Below are 15,669 nucleotides of genomic sequence, written 5' to 3'. Positions count from 1 at the left end.
AGTAGAAATCCCAGGGAAACCAAGCAAGCAAGAAAGAAGGAATCCCTCTTCCAGGATGGACAGATGTGCATTAGATGTTGTAAAGAGCAGTAAAATTAAAGTACTATATGGACCCCTATATTTATGCACATTAGGTCACAGACACCCATTTGATAAGATTTAATTTCAGGACCACTGTCTGAAAAGACTTGGGTTGTGTGACATGTTTAAGACCAGAAGTCTACAGTTGTCAGCTACAGTTAAGGAGATTATTATGGACTTCGTTAATCACACGAGGCTGACATCTATAGGGAATTTAATACTGAAACAACCATTCCCCATTTTTCTGGGGTCCACTGGAACTCCCTCAAGGACCTCTGGTTGAGAACCACTGATCTAAGGTACATTTAAAAGCCGCAACTTGCGATTGTTTTACAATTATCCGAAGGCAAGCTCCACATTTCATGACGCAGCATTTTTTTTCTTCAAAGGAAGGTCATTCAGGGCCTGATCTTTGGGAGTATGTAAAGCTCCACATGAAGAATAGACTGGAGGTTTAACTTTCATTTTCTTGATACAACACACACACATTTCTTTCTTTCTTCACTACATATTAACCTATTATTCTTATTTTTTAAATTTAAATTATAAATATACATGTTGAAAGAAGTGGTCTTGCACCATTATTATTTTTTTCAAAGCAGATCTTGAAGGAGGATCACTGAGATATCTTTACATGCTGGGCGATGCTGTGCTATAGAAAGGCTGTGACCACAAAACTAATCCAGCACAAAAGACTAAAAAGGCATCAAAAGCACAAAACCTGCAGCAGCTCGCCATTGTTCCTTTGAAAAACACTTGATTACTGGGATAAGACGTGTGTTCGCGCACATGTGCGTGTAACCTAGTAACCATAGCAATATACTGTAATTATTGCAGAAGATTCAGCACTTTTTGTGAGATCTGTGCCAGGTGTAAGCATTCCTATGGTTTTGGAGCACGCTTCCCCTTAATTTTGCATGTTGGAGAGATGTCTGTGTGTGTGTGTGTGTGTGTGTGTATGTGTATGTGTGTGTGTGTGTGTGTGTATGTGCAATCCTACTTTAGCACACAGTACACATACACCATTCTCTCTTTGTGCAAGTTTGTGTGAACTCTTTTGTGACCTTTTAATGCTCTTTAATAAAAATGTCTCACAGGAAGACTGAAGAACTAAAACCATGATGTATGGTGATATGTGTGTGTGCATGTGTGTGTGTGAGAGAGAGAGAGAGTAAAAGAGATAGATACAGACAGACAAAGACCTCATTAGGTCTAGGAGGTGTCCTGTCTAGACAGTGTGATGACAGGACACAGAACCTCTGTTTAATGTTTCCTCCTCCTCCCTCGACTTCCAATTCACCCAGCATACACACACATCACCTGCTCTGCTGCCAGGGATGCACACACATACACACACACACACACAAACACACACACACAGTTGCTTAATGTCAAGCAAAATGTTAAGGACATGTAGAAGTATTTAAGTGCTTTTCTCAGTCTTGTCAGCTTACGTTATGCAGCTTGTTTATCACAGGAATGTTGTGATAGCACCAATGAAGAGGAAGCTGTGGATGCTTTTGTGCTGATTTGTGTATTGAGTATGACACATGCCCAAAGTTAATGCCTCCATGAAGTGTTTTTAAAACATGGATTCCATGCTTTTTGTGACCATGAGCTGACTCAAATGAGGCGGTATAAATCCCCTATTTCCTTTCGTAGTCTTATCCGCAAAATGACTATTTCCCTGTCTCTGCGTTCGGTGCCAGAGCCAAAAAAGCATCTTGAGGAAACTCAACTCTGTTGCTCAAACTCAGCTTAACCACTGAATCTGTGTTATAAATCAGGAATAAGCTCTCATTTAAGTAAATGGGAAGTTTAAGTCCAAGAAAAACTAAAAAAGCTGATAAATGACATCCTGGTTCTCAGTCAACCCAGTAGGGCGTCTTCAGGCCTGGTTCTGTTATTTTAGATTTTGGGCTGTCGGCTTTCTCTCTAGCACACAGACACACGGGCACATGATGCTGTCGCAAACAATTCTCGAATCTTTGCAGAATATTTTTTAAACTGCATGAAATGTAAACATGTAGGATTTCTTTGTAGACAGGAATAACATTTTAAAATCAAAATTTTTCCACTTGTACGTTTACCAGTAATATTAAACACAAGTTTGTTTGTTGACATGCTGTAAAAATGATTTGTTTTATGTTATAATATGGCATTTAGTTTTTAGCTCTGTGATAGTGGATGTATTGTATTTAGTCCGTAAGAGGTGCGTGTGTGTGTGTGTGTGTGTGTGTGTGTGTGTTTAGTGGTGGTATGTGTAGCTTTGATGCTGGTTCTCACTCCTCACATGCAGATAAGATAGACCCTGGCAGCAGCAGCGGTAGCAGAGACACAGAGATATGGACACCTTTGGATGTTATCACCAGGACCATCACCTTCTGAAGGGCCATGAAGACATAACACAGGTTAGGGTGAAAGGGATGATGGGAGGAAGAGGAAGGAAAGAGGGAAGTTGGGATTTAAAAGAATTCCTTCCCTTGTCATGGAGAAGTTTCTGGGACACGTTCAGCTGTTCTCTTACAATACTAAAATATTGTTATAAACTAAAAATGTTTATAATCCTGTATGCCATTTGACAGCAGGCATTTCGTTTTAGTTTATGTCTTTATTTTGAAAATGCTAAACAAAATGGGAGAATAGAATAAAATATAGGTAAGAAAAAACACCAGAGTGCACACTAGACATACAATATAATTTTATTTCTATAAAACGTTTAAAATTAAAATTAAATTTTAAACGTGAATATTGCCATTGTCTGCCCCAATATTCACTAACAAGAATTAAGACACACACACAAAGAAACACATCAATACAGAAAACAAAATCACACTATACCGTCTTACTGTGCCCATTCCCCTCTCTGTACCACCACCATATCCCTTAGAAATGCTGTTTTGAAAAACACATTTAAATTTGTTATATGTTGTACATGTTTTTCAATTCCACACTACAGCTGCCCCATAAATTAACCTCTTTCTAGTTATCCTTTCTTGAACATACAAATTCCTTTTAAATCATGTTAACTTGGTCTTTAATTTGAAACAACTTGTGAATACTATTAGGTAGTAGTTGACGAACCATTTAGAAATCAACCAGATCTTTGATAAAGAGTGGGATTGTTGGTTCTCTGTAAGTGATTTTTCAAAACTTTTTTGGCTCTTTTTTTTAAAGTCTAATTGTTGCGATCTGTTCACAATGGTAGTGACCTGAGGGTGTATCCCCATCGTGCAGCTGGTCTAGATTTTAAATGTTAAGCTATACAATTAATTCGAATACTTAGGAGCGTTTATTTCTATAGTGATTAAAGGAGATCGGATCACCTCTCCTGTAGGTTGCTGTGCGTCATTGCTTGCTGTTTCCAAGTCCATCGTCAGGGGTCGTGCCTCAACTGGGCAACATTTATTCCGCCTCAGCAGAGTCCACGCACACCTTGATTATAGATGTGTGAAGATGTAATTAATGCTTCCTTTTAGCAGATTTGACAGTTTGGTGAAAGTGCGGGCATTTTCAGAGAAGTAAAAACGCATCTATCCAAACGAAACAGAAGCGTGAGCATAAATTTTGTGAACATACTTTGACAATCCTGCTACAGAAAACTAAAACGTAGCTGGCGAATCTAAAGTTATATCCCAATAAAACCCAATCCCAAACTAGTAACACCATACAACAGTTAAACAAAAACAATAATATAAAACACTGCGCTTATGGTGGAGTCATTATGTCCCAGAGACCGTAAAAGTGTGTAACAGAAACATTATGAGCAACACAATTGCAAAGCAGACTCGCTCGGCGTTTTTATTAGAATAGACAGGCTGTTATTCTGCAGCGAACAAAATATGGAAATATGATGTTAGAGTTGTCCTTGTAGCCGGGAGAGCTCCACCTCTGGCTAAGTGCGCACGGAGTGGGCGGTTTCGGAACACACGTACACACACAGACACACAGACACACACACACACACACAGAGTACACGCGCACATATTATGGACTGCAACCTGCTGATTCCTGTTAGACTCTCACACACAGCCTGTAGGAGTAGGTGACCGACACCGAGAACATTTCAACTATTAAAGGGCGGTTTCTGTCAGTGCGCCACGTTTGGGAATCTTGTATATTTGAGATCAAATTAGTAAAATGGCTTCTTTCAAAGGACTTGTCGTTGTTTTATTGGCGAAGTTCGTATCAAACTGTGTCTTTTGACCGACCTACCGGAGCGCTCAGAATAAAGTTTCTCATGGTGCACTTTATCCTGAAGCAGCACAGCGCGCCACGAGAATCAGAAATGAAAGCAGGACCGACGCTATTTTGCGCATTTCTCTTTAGGAAGTATTTCAAATGGCTTGACACACGAGTCTTTTCTCGCTTTTGATCTGCGGCTGCGACAGATAACCGCGCGCACGGACGGACTTTGGTTCCCATTGCGCTTGTTTTACATTTGGATACGCGACTGAAGCTCCAAGACAGACACACTTGGGACTCCGGAGAGCACAGCGGGACAACACCATGACCAGCTGCTGGCTTGCCTTGGTCGGATTGTGGTGGAGCGCTTATTATTGCATGTTCCTGGTCGCGGGGAGTAATTATTCACTGGATGGAAACAACGAAGTGCACCCGGGTTTCATCCACCGGCGGCTGCGGACGCACGAGAAGAGGGAGATGCAGAAGGAGATCCTGTCCATCCTCGGGCTGCCGCACAGACCGAGACCGCATCTATCGCACGGAAAGTACAACTCTGCTCCACTTTTCATGTTGGACTTGTACAACACCATATCTAGCGAGGAGAAAAGCCAAGTGGAAGGCATGCTGGACCGGTATCAGTCCATGCGGACGACCCAGAGTCCTCCTCTGGCCACATATCAAGAAACTGCCTTTCTAAATGATGCAGATATGGTGATGAGCTTCGTTAATCTAGGTAAGTGTATTTATTTTATTTATGTTTTTGTGCGTAATTGCGCTAGTGAGGGATGTTTTTTTTTAAATTGCAAAATTGTTGAAATAGAAAATCTCACTTTGCAAAGTCGAATTCAGGGTGAACAGGTGTTTGGCACAAGCGGAAGAATCTGTTCTAAATTAATAAAGAGTATATGAGATTTTTTAAACTGACACACAAATTGGGGTTCTGCTTATTTTAAAAGACATTTTTTTCCACACAGTGTCTAGCAGACACCTTGAGCTCATTGTTGACCCATATTTTATTTTAAACACGGGGCATTGGCGCAACGGACGCACCAGTACGCACGTCTAATAATGGAACACAAACTATCTCATTGTGTGAACCGCATAGAGGCCACATGCTCCCACATCTCCTCTGTGGGTTAGAAAAGCTGATGGGGTTTGTATTGTTCCGGAGTAATTTATTGTTACAAGTCGTTTCTACTGGTAGATTGGCCCTCCTCGGCTCATTTATAGGACCCGAAATTCTGTGGTCAGTCATGCTGTTTGCAATGTGCTCCATGATGTATGTCCTCGCGGGGAAAAAAAGATCCAGTATCCTCAGCAAACCATCATCCACCACCGCTGGTATTTGTATATAAAGGGCTATTCCTGCCGTTGACCTCCAGCGCAGCGAGTTGCGGTTTCTGTGCGTAAATTGCGTCGCATTGTTTGTGTTACCCGAGCAGATTTGTCTTTAATTAGCTCCAGTGACGATAAAGAGGGACACTTTAATCATAACGAGTTTGGAACATAAAAGCCCAAAGGCCTTCCTTCCATTAGCAGCTCCAGTGTTTACTGGGAGACTCTAAACAGAGCGCCTAAAGATAAACAGAGGCGCTGCCAGAGTCAGACGCTGGTGGACAAGGAGGCTTAAATCCAGATTGATTGTCATTCTTTTTGGGAACTGAGGGCATTGTCATGATCCGGCCGTGAAAACAGTGGGAATGTATCACTGCTGAAGAATGTAGTCTCTTGTTTTTTATCCTTTTTTTCTGAAGCAGGAAGTCCTTTAAATATTGTATCCCTCACCTTTCTAAAAACATCTAATAGTCGTTGAATACCACACATGAAGGGGAGAGTTAGGTTTGGAATTAGAAAAAAAAGTAAATGTTTCTGTACTTATTGGTCCTGTGAGTATTGGTGTTGCAACATGTAGTGATGAAAACCAGATATTCAGACAGAAGGAGGCCGTCGCTTTGGTCTCAAATATCGAAGCCCCTCTGTTGGCTTCTGTGTGGGGGTGTGATGGTGGCGGCGTGGTGTTTGTGTGTCTGTGGTTTTGGTATTCCTGTGCTGTGTCAGTTTGGGTTTATACTGTGTTGTTGCACATCTGGCTCTCCACTTTGATTAATCGCGTCCTGTGCATCTTTTGACGATTCCCTCAAATTTCTGCGGTGACCAGGGGATTAGGTTGCCATCTCCTCCAGCCGTACACAGAGTCCTAACCGCCCTGGAGGAGGGACGGCTTCCTCCCCGAATGTGATTGTAATTAATGTTGGACAGGCCAAGGCTTTCCATCTGCTTTGCAAATAAGGCCTTGCACGACTACCGTGTGTCATCGCCATCCGATTAGCTTTTAATGTGTCTCTTGCTCGATTTGAGCGGTTTGTGTGGAGCGACTTAGAAAGCTATAGTAGAACAGAGGCCCGAAACACTCCTGGGTGGTCCTTCTTGTTTCTATACTGGCCTAAAAATCTGGATATCATGTGTGGCCAAAGTGAAACTACAAATTAGAATCAAGATAAATGAAAGGAAGAAAAGCGAAGAAGCCAAACAATCTGTCTGAAACAATTTGAAAAATATGGCGCAGGATTAATAGGCAGACCCTTCAGACGTATTCACTGAAAGGCACCCATGCTGCGTGATCTGCGTTTGTGAGGCAGAATCAAAGCGAAGAAAAAAGCAGCGGCTCCGTTTACACTGACGATCTGATTTAAAACTGTAGTCACCTTTTTACATCAGCAAATCCTCCCTGGGTGTAGATGCAAGAATCTCCGACTTTAAACTGACCCATAGCAAATAAAACGATGACAGTGATTTAAGCCCTGGTGTGAACTGATGTCTTTCACAGCCAGCTGCGGCAGTAGCACAGATAGAGAGCTCATTTTCTGAGAGTATTCTCATGGGGTTCAGATAGATTTAAGAGCCCCTGCGTTACATCCAGTCTCAAGTGCTCTCTGCAAACCATATGCACCCCCCCTCCTCCCCTGCATGATTCATGTAGACCTCTTGTTCAGTCATCCATTCTCCTTAGCTTTCATCACTTGTTCAAAATGACCCATTGAAAAAAAAGAGCGGAGCAAGTGGTGGAAAACTTCAGATTGTGGGACGAGAAGCATATTTTCCAGCTCCTTTTTCGTCTTCATTCCTAGAAAAGTACGTTCATCACTGTTTGCCTTGCGGACGTCCTGCTTTCCACTGAGGTCTTGTGAAGTGACACTGTGTGCTGAATGACTCATGCTGTGTGACACGCTGCAGCTCCGGACATGTCCTAATACACAGCAGGGTCCTCAGATAATAGTAGTAGTCACTGCAAAAGGTTCCCTGTGGAGTTTTAGAGTAGCACTATGGAACCGTTTTTCTACCCATTTTGTTTATCTCTTGGGCGCACAATGAGAGTGAGGCACACACATTCCTGCCAAGTTATGCAGTAAAACACCAGGGAAGGGAAGGAAGAAGACTGCAAGCTAATAAACATGTATGTAAACAATATAGGATTTAAATACTTGAAGCTGTTTTATAAAAAAGGAAATGGACTTGACACGTTTGTCAAATCTCAAGGCTACACATAATGCATTTTGGTGAATAGCACTAAATGTAAACATAAATTTTGTTTGTTTACAACGAAACTTCACAGGATCCCTTTCAACTAGAGTTCAAGGCTTGTCCACACTCGTTGAATGTAGATTTTAAAGATCCCCTCCATTCAAAAATGTGTTTCTCTTCTCTATATGTCCCGTTAAGTGTCTGACCTTCTTGGCAGTTCTGACTTCTTTCTGTGCAAAGTTTGTCACTAGAGATTTGTCTTCCCAGTCCTCCACTGTGCACTTCCTTAAAATCGCAGATTTAAACATAACTCGGGCAAGATAGATTACGTACATCACAAATTCAAAAGCCAGTTGCTCTCTAAAGTGCAAATGCTGGCAAAGAAACCTAAAAACTTCCAGTGCGGACTTATTACAGGAAATATTTAAATCTCAGCCTCACAGAATACATCTTTATGCAAACGTTGTTTAAACCTCTAGTACATAATTATGCAATAACAGTGTGACAATGTGAACATGCTGTAACATGGTAGCAGATATTTTAGCACCCCACTAGCTTGAATGGTAATCAAATAATTCAGTCTTGCGGCTGAATGGATTAAATCTTGGTAGTGAATTGAGTCATTTGACTGAGGTTTCAATGCTCACAAAATGTATCCACTGTTTTATAGACTTCTCTTCCCCAATGTAAATCAATAGTAAAAGTCTTTCTGGGCCCCATGGCATCATGACAAAGCTGACCGTGTAATTCCACTTCTAGCCACCATGTAAAATTTGCTTCAACGCCTGGCACTCGTTCTGTGGGGCTTGAACTACACCAACCCTTCAGATAAAGTTGCTAAATGCTGATTTTGGTGCACAACATACTCCTCATTAAGTCTGGGTCTAACTTAGGCTAAAACATGTATGGCTGAATCTCTCCGATGTTTCCTCTAACACCAATGTATTCACACTGCTATTTTACTGGTCAACCTAGCATATACAGCAGTAGAGAAAGCCAAAAGCGAACCTACTGCAAGCAGCAGTGATATTTTTACTTTTAAACAGGTGTTGAGGGTAACTTTAACATAATTTTTCTTTGTTGAATAAACACAGACAGGGTGACTTTTAACATGAAGTTAAGTGATTTCACCATTGTACTTTTATTCATAAGTGGAAACAGATAATCTTACATTAAACAGACATGTAAATGTTCTCAAAGAATTTGTTGTAGTTTATGTGCAGGAAATCCTGACAAGTTTTACGTTTTTAGGAGAACTCCAGTTGAGACAAATGAGATGCTGGTCTCTGGTCAAAGACTTTCTATGAATCTCTCACAGGTGTTTTGTGTATTGTGGAGTGAGTGGGGAGACACTGACCAATATTGGGATGGTGCATCCCAGTGGAAAACAAATACAAGAGGTCATTGCTCATTCATTAACGAGGGGAGACACATTGCTGAACAAATATCTGCAGCCACTGTCGGGGCTATAATAGCCAGCAGCGGAAATTTTTCTATTCCTATCAGGTTTGGTTTTTGTGGTTGAGCTGTTACCCCGTGCTTATGATGAGTCAAGGATACACAGAAATGGCTTTGGTTTGATGGGTCTCAGAACAGGAACTCCAAATGTTGTTCCTGTGTCATCTGCATTTAACTGTGATGAGTTTGCTTCCCTGTTGCTCTCCCATGCCAGCCAGATAGACAGGTGTGGAGGCCTCTCTGAGCTTGGCTTGGCTCAGAGTGCAGCCAAAGCTCCCTTTGCTTGTTTGCTCTCCCATCCTTTTCTGTTTGTGTGCTTGGTCTTACCAGAGGAATGGTCCCATAATACTCCAGGAAAATCCATTCATTCAGTCTTGTTTGACTTTTCCTACAGTTTTAAATACCCTTTCATGGTAACAGGTGTTCTTGACCCTGACTCTTTTCAGCTCTAAGGCCCTGTTTACATTTAACATTTTAAGCGTCTCATTGTAAAATTGTAAAATAAAATCCAGTTGAATCTTGGTCAGCTTTTGTTTGCACTTACCCATATACTGTGTATGTGCCTCAGCTGGACAAATCACATTGTGTTTGTCTTGTTTCCGCTGGCTTCATGCTAAAATCAGAGTTGGTGCCACTTCAGACCAAACCAAATCAAATGCTGTTTGGTAACTGTTAAAAGCAAATGCAGTTTGGCAGTTTATATATGACTAGCAATGACTTTAACTTGTTTGGACTGATGACAAGCAAGACAAAAGTTTTGCTTATCTTAACAGCCTCTCACATCTTTCTCTCACCATACAGATCATCCAGTGGTTGGACTAATCAGGATCAGAGGGGCTGTATATAGTCCCCTTTCCAACATGACAAAAACCCTACTAACATCTGGCTTTTGTCTTTGGTGGGAAAGGTTACATTCGGTACTCATTCCCAGGACAGATAATTGTAGTAGTCAAGGATATTTATGAGCTCCAGGTCTGATTGGCAATGATGGAATCATGACGCCAGTGCTTTAGCCCCTTTTGCGGCGCAATGCAGTGACACACTGCAGCATACTTTTTCCGTCTGCATCCAAGTAGTACTCAAACATTGTTCCAAATTATTTGGCACCAAGCTTGAGGGAGAGACAGAATTAGTAAGAGATATAAGAAAGAAGTAACCATCATAGCATTTTCACTGGCCTCCCTGGTGCTTTGTACTATTTACTTATTTATTTTCTGACATGTTCGTGACTTCGAATGTGACACACCAGATAAAAACAGAGACATACTCATCTGCTGGTAATGGGAAAGGAGTCCTATTGCCATTTTTTGTGGGTTTTCCTGCATCAAAAAACACTGCATATATCCATTAATTTTTATGGTAGAGGGATGTATGTGACAGGGAAAATAGCATCTAATGTCAGTGTAATTTCAGGGTCACTTCAGCTGTTGTCATCACAGGGGACAGACCCAATCCCTACAGACTGACAGTCAGCTTTGGTCAAATGCCACTTGTTGGTTATATGTACTCTTGGCTTCATTGATTTCAGATCACAATCCAATCCAGTCACGTCACATAGTGGCTGTATGTGTTAAGTTATTGTGGTCCATTCTAATGCTCTTCAATGTCTGGAAAGTTAGATCACACATGCCTCCTGTAGCTAAAATGTTATAAGATTATTGTATGCTTTCATGCACTTGTCTGTCAGCATGACTGCACTCCTTTTCTTCTTCTTCTTTCTGTTTCTGCACACCTCATTGCATGGCTATAGCTGAGCTGTCACTAGACCTCTTACCTAAGTCAACAGCCAGTCTTTCTACTAGCCTACCTCCCACACTTAAAAGGCAAACAAGCCAGAAAGCTTTAAGAAGTGGGTTTTCAGGAGATTAGCTGGGCCCAGGCAGCCCTGGGCTTATTCTGAAATGAAGTGCCCTTATTAAGCGGCTGTTTTCCCTGTCTTATGATGCCTGGCTGCATTTCTCAGCGCCTTAGCCCAGGTAAGCCACTTCCTTTGCTGCAAAACGTGTCCCAAAGCCCCAGCATGATCAAATAATTAGTTGGCTTCGATCAAAGAGTCAGTTGTTTGATGCAGAGGGAAGCTTTGGAAAATTTTCACTAAACCGTCTTGAAACACTTCCTGTAAAGCCTAAGAGACCAGAACAGAGGACCACCCGTCACTTCACCTCAACTTTCAGCAAACCATAAACAATATTAGGCAGAAGTTGAGCAAGGAATTCAAGATATGCTGTAGTGGAATAAAGGATCTTTTCTGAGACATAAACTTGGCAGTTGCAACCTTCCTGCAACAGTGAGAAAAATTACATTAACAAACTACAAACCTCCGTGTTTGTTTTCATCTGTTTACAGTATCAGATATTTCACTGCAGCTACAAGTTCACTTGAACTTGCAGTGATGTTCGAGAGTGGCCCAAGATATACAAATAATTCTGCTTATTGAGTTACAGTGTTTTAAAGTGCTTCCTTTTTCTCATGTTTGGATTGTATTGGTTGTCAAGCTCTTCGGCCAAACACACAGCCGCCTCAAGAAACAAACATGGTTGATGGGGGAAACATCTCCGGTTAACCCGATTATGTCTTTTCCAGTCCAGCGTCATGTCTGTCAGAAAAGATGAGGTGTTAGTGGACAACTCTATTGTCCATCAGAGTTTAGTGTGTGCATGTCCTTGGGCATTATAAAGAGGTGAAGTCCTTCTCCTTTCAGTGGACCACCCTATTTCTGGAAAATATAATTAACGGCTAGATGCAAGTCATTTTTTGATGTTGTTTTAATTTTGTCATGAATTACACATATAACATATTTGTCAGTTTAAAGATAACTTTGCAAGTTAAGAGAGTCACAGTTTGTTGTAGAACCATTTAGCTTTGTGTGAAATCGCTCAGCGAACTACATTTCTTGTCTCGCACAATATACGAGATCAACACAAGCACTAACATGACAATTAAAATGCACAAATGTAAGCGTCTAATGGCCTTTTTATCAGCCAGGAAGGGAAAGATTGACCGTGACCCACAGGCATCCTAGTTTCAACGAGAGAAAGTTATGACGTCATTTATGTGACTTGTGAGGTCAAGAATATTCAGAAAATGTCCCGAAAATTATATTAATAAATGTAATAATTACACGTTTAAAATAATGTAACAGAGACAAAACATAATTTAAAATTATTTTTTCTTTCCTTTTTTTTTTCCTTTTTAGCACTTTCTTAAGGTCATTTTCTCATTCAGTTTTGTTTTGTACTTTTCTTTTTGCTGCTAATATTAAGGTAATTTTCTTGTAACTGTTTACGAATTTCCTGCCTACTCTTCTGGCCATTACTTTTTTAGTTGCTCATTGCCTTCTTGACATTCTTTTGAATTAACTGAAGCCAATTCGCTCAGGTTTCACAGGGTTAACTGACCGGACATTTATTGTTTTTTTTTTCACCATGTGTACATCGGGTGTCACTGTGCTGCGCTCAGGTATATAGGTAAGAAGGCCACTGTTGCTGTCAAGTATTTGACTGGAAGGTCAAATGTATTTTGACTGTTGTGCTAAAAACTTGTTTGCCACAATGTAAGTTGTGTTTGGTAAATTGATAGAAACAAAGAAAGTTGACTTTATTTACATTTATGCACAATGGAAATAAAACAGAAGATTGTTATGCTGCAACTGAAGTCTGCAGATCCCTTACTGAACGCAACACACTTCACAACAAAAGATAACGAATGGCATCAAACCAAAGCAAGCGCGTCAGCTGGGTCACTCCTGGGTTAGACATCTCAGTGGCTTGAAGTACTAAACTTACAATAGCTCCTATAAACAGTTTTACACACAAACTGCGACTTTCTTGACTTGCAGAGTTGTCTTTTAAATTGACAGTCCTTGTTTGATTAATCCATGGCACAATTAAAACAGGATAAAAAAGTTATTTGTCTTTCCCCATGATCAACCATACATATTTTTTCTGAAATGAAGTCCTTGCTGCTCAACTTAAGGAGATGGATTTGGCCTCTCTATTTTCCTCTGTAGGTTGATGCAGCTAACCTTTTGCTGAGGGTGTATACATAGATGGAGATGTATACTCATATGGCTGGTTGACCTTCAGGTCAGCAGATAACCATTTATAAGACAGCATTCCATTTACACTTGAAATCTTCTCTGTCACACACCCTGCTCTTAACACCCTGCTACGCAGATACACACATCCCTCCTCCACCCCCGCGCCCACCCACCCTGATGATATCTCTCCCTCTCACGCCATAACTCTCCGACTTGACGAGATGGCAGCAGAGATTGGGGCTAAGTACAGAGATTACACCTCTTGCCTTGTTTTTCTCTCTTTCCTCATCTCTTCTCCCGTCCAGTCTCATGTCTTCATCGAACATTCCAGTCCAGAACGATAGTGACGCGGGATGGAGGAGTGTGACGAGATAAGGAGGTGAAGTGCGGCACACTCACGTCTGCTAACGATCTATCGAACAGAACAGATAACCCCGGCGGAACATCTGATTAGGGCCCGCTGCTCCCATTTATCACCTCTTGGTGCAGGCATGGAGGAATTTACTCTGTTTGTTCTGCCGTGCTTCAAGCAGGACGGGGCAGAGATTTACTGTCCGCTCACACATCTGTTGTTTTCGCCTCATCTGTCTGTCTTCACCCATTTCTTTTTCTCTCTGTCTTTGCCATGCGTCAATAAAGTGCACTAAATTTAAGAAGGAATCTTGACCACATGTTGTGCAACAAGCAGCAGCTGATCAGAAGCAGGTTGATATGATGGCTTCCTCCAGAAGTGCATATAAACAGACAGCACATGATAGATTAGGCTATTGGCTCGATAATAAACACATTGGTTATAGTGTTGGGTTCACTTGAGAGTCTGGTGGTCCAAATGCAGTTTTAAAGGCCTTTGCAGCAAACACACACAAAAATTCTAGCATGAAAGGGCATAATTTATCCATGTTGGGGTTTGGCTCAAAGAGGATACAAAACTATCAGAGTGATTGATCATGATTTTATACTGTGTTCTTGTTGTGGTGCTCAGAGGGTCTGCAAACCGGGTGTAGTCTTGCATGTTTAGTGATTAATGTTACTTGTATCATGTGCATTTGAGTGTTTGTGCTTTAAACAAGGAGAGACAAAAAGAGAGCGCGTGTATGTTTACCTGTGCATCAAGCCAGCCTTTGTCTTGTGTTTAATGGTCTATGAGGAGGCCAAGCAGAGGAGATCATTAACCTGGAATTAGTGTGTGTGTGTGTGTGTGTGTGTGTGTGTGCGTGTGTGCATCTGTGTGTCTGTTTGTGTGAGGCTGTGTTTGTATATACCAAGTTTGTATATGTGAAAGAGAGAGACAAAGATGCAAACAAATGTGTCTCTTTGTTTTGATTCCTGCATTTTTCGCAGATCTCCGCATAACCAAAGCCACAAAAGCCAATTTTGTTGAAAGTTAAACACACCTGTTGCCTGTGTTTAGATAGAAGTGGATGTGATGAGGTTTGGTGTAAGAGCAAAATAAAGGACACGACAGAATATAGAAACATATGGATGCCATTGATGGATGTGCATCAATGGCATGCCATTTGTTTGCAGTGGTGCAAGCTAAATCAACATGTAGCTGTTGTTGTGATGTAAATCACCAAACACATCTCCTTGAAACATCCTTGACATTCATCTTCTGTTTTTTAAAGTTGATATAAATAAGGCATAGCTATGATTTTTTCCAGGTTCACTGCAGGAAGAAATAGCACCTGTTGGGAGAAACTGCTAGAGATATTTGTCACTGAGAACACAGCTCAAGGAAATGCTGAAAAGAGTCAGAAATGTTTACTCATTGGCACTGTTTAAATCTGCATGATGATGCTTTTGATGTTTTATTACACAGTACAGGACATAAAGTTTTTTAGTAAAAACTCATTGGTATGTCTTTGGAATTTCTGGTCCACCCCAGTGTTAAAAAAGGTTGTGAACCTGTGAACCGCTGAACTCAGAATCGGCGTCTCCTTGTGTACCCAGTAAACTCCATCCATTATCATAATGACCCCGTCGTTTGCACCGCCGGAGAGGCTCGTTCTGGTGGTAGAGATGACTGCGGCCGACAGGAATGGCGTAAATGTCACGGTAAACATTCCTGCTGTCACATTCTTCTGTGAAGCCACCGGGAAGCCCGCAGGGATTTATCTCTAGTAAATAAAAAAGCAGAGGAAGAGAGGGAAAGGAGGGAAGAAAGGAAAGAGAAAAGGCACACCCAGAGGATGCTTGAGGGCTGAGATACTCTGGGACAGATGAAAGGTGATTTAAAGCCTTTTTGTGACCTTGAAGGAGCAGAGGAAGGAGGGTGTGAGTTTGTGTTTGTTCTGGGGGGCTCATATTCACATTTATGTGTGCGCAAATGTCATAGTAAAGATATTTTATAGTCAGTAGAAATATGATAGAAATCCTTTTTTAGA

The 15,669-nt window shown here is 41.2% G+C and overlaps 1 protein-coding gene across 1 annotated transcript in view; it reads left to right on the top strand.

Moving 5' to 3' along the window:
- The first annotated feature begins 3,545 nt into the window (after positions 1 to 3,545).
- bmp6 (bone morphogenetic protein 6) overlaps positions 3,546 to 15,669 on the top strand; it is a 54,160-nt gene continuing 42,036 nt past the window's right edge. The window contains exon 1 of the mRNA XM_042510300.1: positions 3,546 to 4,999. Within this exon, the coding sequence (XP_042366234.1) occupies positions 4,591 to 4,999 (409 nt within the window). The 5' untranslated portion in view covers positions 3,546 to 4,590. The remainder of the gene's footprint in view (positions 5,000 to 15,669) is intronic.

Source organism: Plectropomus leopardus, chromosome 21, assembly GCF_008729295.1.
Source record: "Plectropomus leopardus isolate mb chromosome 21, YSFRI_Pleo_2.0, whole genome shotgun sequence".
NCBI lineage: Eukaryota > Metazoa > Chordata > Actinopteri > Perciformes > Serranidae > Plectropomus > Plectropomus leopardus.
Note: the sequence above shows the minus strand (reverse complement) of the source record. Positions and strands in the feature narration are given on the sequence as shown.